The 4,173-nt window shown below is 38.9% G+C and overlaps 1 protein-coding gene across 1 annotated transcript; it reads left to right on the forward strand.

The window, feature by feature from the left end:
- Positions 1-2,370: 2,370 nt before the first annotated feature.
- LOC148565452 (uncharacterized) lies at positions 2,371-3,723 on the forward strand. Its single transcript, XM_088488987.1, has one exon. The coding sequence runs from the start codon at positions 2,371-2,373 to the stop codon at positions 3,721-3,723; it is 1,353 nt and encodes a 450-aa protein (XP_088345113.1).
- Positions 3,724-4,173: the final 450 nt, after the last annotated feature.

Raw genomic sequence — 4,173 nt, forward strand, 5'->3', positions numbered from 1 at the left:
TGGGGGCGAGCTCATCCGGGCCTTTCACAGTGCCCGGCCACACTTACGACATAGGGTCAAAAGAGCTTCGAGTCTCAACCTGGAGCACATGGTGGCTAGCCATTGCTACTACCCAGGGAAACCCTCATCTCCAATGGTGGAAGTGCAAACCTTCACAATTCAATCAACATCATATATGCATTTATACTTGGCCATAAACATGGCTCCGCCGTAACACGGCAATAATCTAGCCATCCGGCTCACGGTTAAATCCATAACCAGCCAATTCATTAACAATTACGGCCCTTCGGCCCATGGCACAACAAGCACTTCCACCGCCATTCTCCGCATCTCACATAATCATCTTCGATCCTCAATGATCATTCATTTTTCCCTTGCTTCACTCGCAAGTTACCACATTCACTAGCCCTTTTTCTCATGCTAGGCATATCATAATGATTTAAGACATAAGTGGTGAGATCGGAGGCTTAGAAGTATGAAATTTGGCTTTTAAAACTCAAAAATCAACTTTGGGATGAAAACAGGTCCACGCATACGCGCACTCCACGCGCACGCGTGGATGGCGCTTTCTCGAAGAACGGCGCGTACGCACCAAGTGCGCCTATGCGCGAGGGGTCATTCTGCTAAAAATTTTCTAAGTTAAAAGCTGCAGAATTTACAGATTCAAACCCCAATCTTCCGACGGACATAACTTCCTCATTTTAAATCGTTTTTCACTCGTTCTTCGAACGGCATGGACATCCTGGATCCAATTTCATTTCTAAACAGATTTGGCACAAATCAGAGATCCGTAGTCCAAGTTATGTCCCGTCAAAGTATGCCCAAAAACCATGTTTTCATACAAAACCACAAGGTGCCATTTTCAAAACAAGTCACTTTCAACTCTTTTCAAAATCAATCAAACATGCCAATTTCAATCCTTCTCTTTGAAATCATTCAAAATGTACCAAAATCAACAACAAGCCATCCTCAACTCACACATTGACACTTTACCAAGGTTTCCAAAACCACATCCAACCATTTTAACACTTCTCAATCAAATGGCTAAAGGACAAACACAATATCATGTCATACATCCTTCCTCATCCCAATTTCCAATAATACCATTTCCAATTAACCATCATTATACATAATCAACATCATACTCACCATCAACATGGTACCACCCATCAATTCAACCTCAATCATCCATCAAGCATATATCACAACATGCATTTCTCATATTTCACACAATCAAGGCATCAATATTCATAATCACATATATGAACACATCATATATTTCAACCATTCAACAACACCAACAATTCAATGCCTATCTTAGGGCCTCTAGCCTAAGTATTTCCTACCACATTACATATTAGATACGGGAAACTAAAACCATACCTTAGCCGATTTTCCCAAGCTCCCCCGGAGCACTTCCAAACCACTTATCCACAAGCTCTCAAGGCCTCAACACCTCCAAGAACAGATTTTTCACCACCAAACCCTTTCCAAGCTTTTCAAAGTCACCAATCAAGCTCCAATATTCACATATACACAACCTAAGCCACAACCATCATACCCATACACAACATCTCAAAACCCAAACATCATAGAACAACAAAATCACACTAGGGTTGAGAATCTTACCACACCCAAGGTCCAAGGAGACAAGATTAACCTTCTCCTTCAAGAGAGTTGGGTCCTATAACATCAAAGAACCCAAAATCTCAACATTTTACCCATGAAACTCGAAAATAAGGGCTGGAATTTCGAACAGAAACACGTGGCTTACCTCAAGATTAGTTGTATGGGTTTTGTAGAGCTCTCCGCGGTGAACGCATGGCCGCAAACGGAGCGGCAATCGGAGCTCTAGATCAAAAGTTATGGTGGTTTGAAGATCAAGTGAGAGATAGAAGTTTGAGAGAGTGTTCTTCCCCCATTTCCTCTCTTTTTCAGCGTGTTTGGTGTTGTGTGAGGAGAGAGAGAGTGCTGAAAACTAGGGTTTTGGTTTAGTTATGTTGGGCCAAGGGCCCACTTTGGGTCCGGTTGGTCCGGTTTGGCCCGTTCGGTCCAATCTTGGTCCGATTTCTATAAAATTGGTACCGAAATTCTCGTCTCAATTTCCTTTATCACATTTAGCCATAAAAATAACATTTTTGGCTTTCTAGAATAAATTCTCATTTATGGGTTAATTAGCCATTAATTAACCGGGTCTTACACATTAAGGACAGATTCAAGCTACCTAACAGGTTTCATACGATATAATTTAAAAGTTGATTATAATCATGGACGATTGGTAAGATGGCAATTATTTTTGTTACAATATCCAATAAAAATTGAATATATTAAGGGTGACAAAAATGTTATTGCAGATACATTAACAAGAGAATGGAGTTCGTCTACAATGCATTAGATCAAGAAATTCAGAAATACGAACAAGAACTCGAAAAATGCAAGCATTGTCAGCAAATAAGGACACAGATCCAATCCCTCAAGAAGGCCATCGAAGCAATGAAATCAACACAACAACCAAAACCATCAGAGCTCAGCCAGCTAAGCGTGGTGGACAAATCAGGTGAAGAAAAAATTCCAGAAAATAAAACAATTGCTGAAATTATCAAAAAATCTACCCAAGATAAAAAATATTATGTAATTTATAATGGCCCCATGAAAGGAGTATATGATGCCTGGGAAAAAGCAGCACCATTTACACATCAATCAAGGATAATTCATAAAGGAGGGTTTTTAACACTGGAAGAAGCAAAGGAATCTTTCAGGGAATATGAAGCTCTTCATCCAGAGCAAACCCTAAAAAGAGCAGATAAAGCTCCAATTCAAACCCAGAGAACAGGGATAATAAGAAACATTCCTACAAGAGCTGAAATCAAAGAAAAGAAAAGGGTCTGTAGATCAAATCTCAGAGAAACCCTTAATATAGTCCTGAACTGGACTGAAGAAAAAAGAGCAATTTTGGGATATTATCCTATTGCCAAAGAACAGCTAACAAAGTTGGTTATATTTCCAGATGCATCCCCATCGGACACCTATCAGTTTTTCCAGTATGGATTAATTGATACAATTTTAATTTTTAATGATTTAAAAATTATTAGTGAGTTTCCTGCAGGATTCGTTGATGCAGTGAAGAGATTTAAAAAAATGATTGACAACGTAAATCCAAGGGATATATCCCTAAAATTTACGAACAGTCAACCTATTTTTAATGAAGAAGAAGAATGCTTGGTTCCAGCACACCAAGTAATATTCATGTCCGTCTTCCCAGGAAATTTTCAACCAATTGATCAAGTTCAAGATTTAACAATCTACAGTCATGAAGGAAGGCTAGCCAGCACACTAGCAAGGGTCTTCGAAAGAACTCAAAAGATAACAAGGGAATCTCACACAAGAATTAATTATAAAAGCAGAAATACTTTGCTTGTGTCTAGTAAAAAGAATGAAATTGAAGAAAGAGAGATGAGACTCTTAGTGGAATTTGAATCAGCATTCTACAACTTATCTGGACTCTTAGAAAAGCTCCCTGAAGGGATAAAGAGGAATCTCTGCTATCTGATAAAAGACAGAGAAGACCACAAGTGCCAGCTATGCGTCTCAGAGTTATCTGAAGAAAGCAATAATAAAACGGAATCAACCCACATGATAAAGGAAGAAGACAACGCATCTGAAGGTCACACAATAAAAGAGGAAGACAGCACATCTGAAGCATCTCTCAACATTATTGCATAGTGACGTAAGCGCTTAGGTCATAGAGCACCAACAATGTAGCTGGTGCAAGATAATAAACAATGACGTAAGCAATGACGTCATAAGAAGGGTAAGGATGGGAATTGTCCATCAGACCCAACCATTATAAATAGGTTGCTTAGGCAATTGTAGAAGGCATCAGAAAATAGAAAGCAGGAGGCAAAGAGTACTCAAATGCTAGGAGAGCAAAGAGGAAGCTGCCGAGGCGATTCTATGGTCTGAAGAAGAATTCCCATTAGGGAAAAATAGTTCTAAACTCCCCTCTGGAGTTAGTATTTACAATCTCCCCTCTGGAGATAAAAACACCTTATGTAAAATATATTAAATAAAGGAAGTTTTTCTCCAGAAAAGGTACATATTCATTCTAGTCTTTCAATTATGAATTATTTAGAAAGTTTAGAATTAACAGAAGAATCTGATTATTATAGATTA

The sequence above is a fragment of the Arachis ipaensis genome, chromosome B5 (assembly GCF_059453495.1).
Source record: "Arachis ipaensis isolate K30076 ecotype BB chromosome B5, ASM5945349v1, whole genome shotgun sequence".
Taxonomy (NCBI): Eukaryota; Viridiplantae; Streptophyta; class Magnoliopsida; order Fabales; family Fabaceae; genus Arachis; species Arachis ipaensis.

What these genes read in the sequence shown, in the direction of transcription:
- LOC148565452 (XM_088488987.1), top strand. Translation starts at nt 2,371, where the DNA reads ATGGAGTTCGTCTACAATGCATTAGATCAAGAAATTCAGAAATACGAA.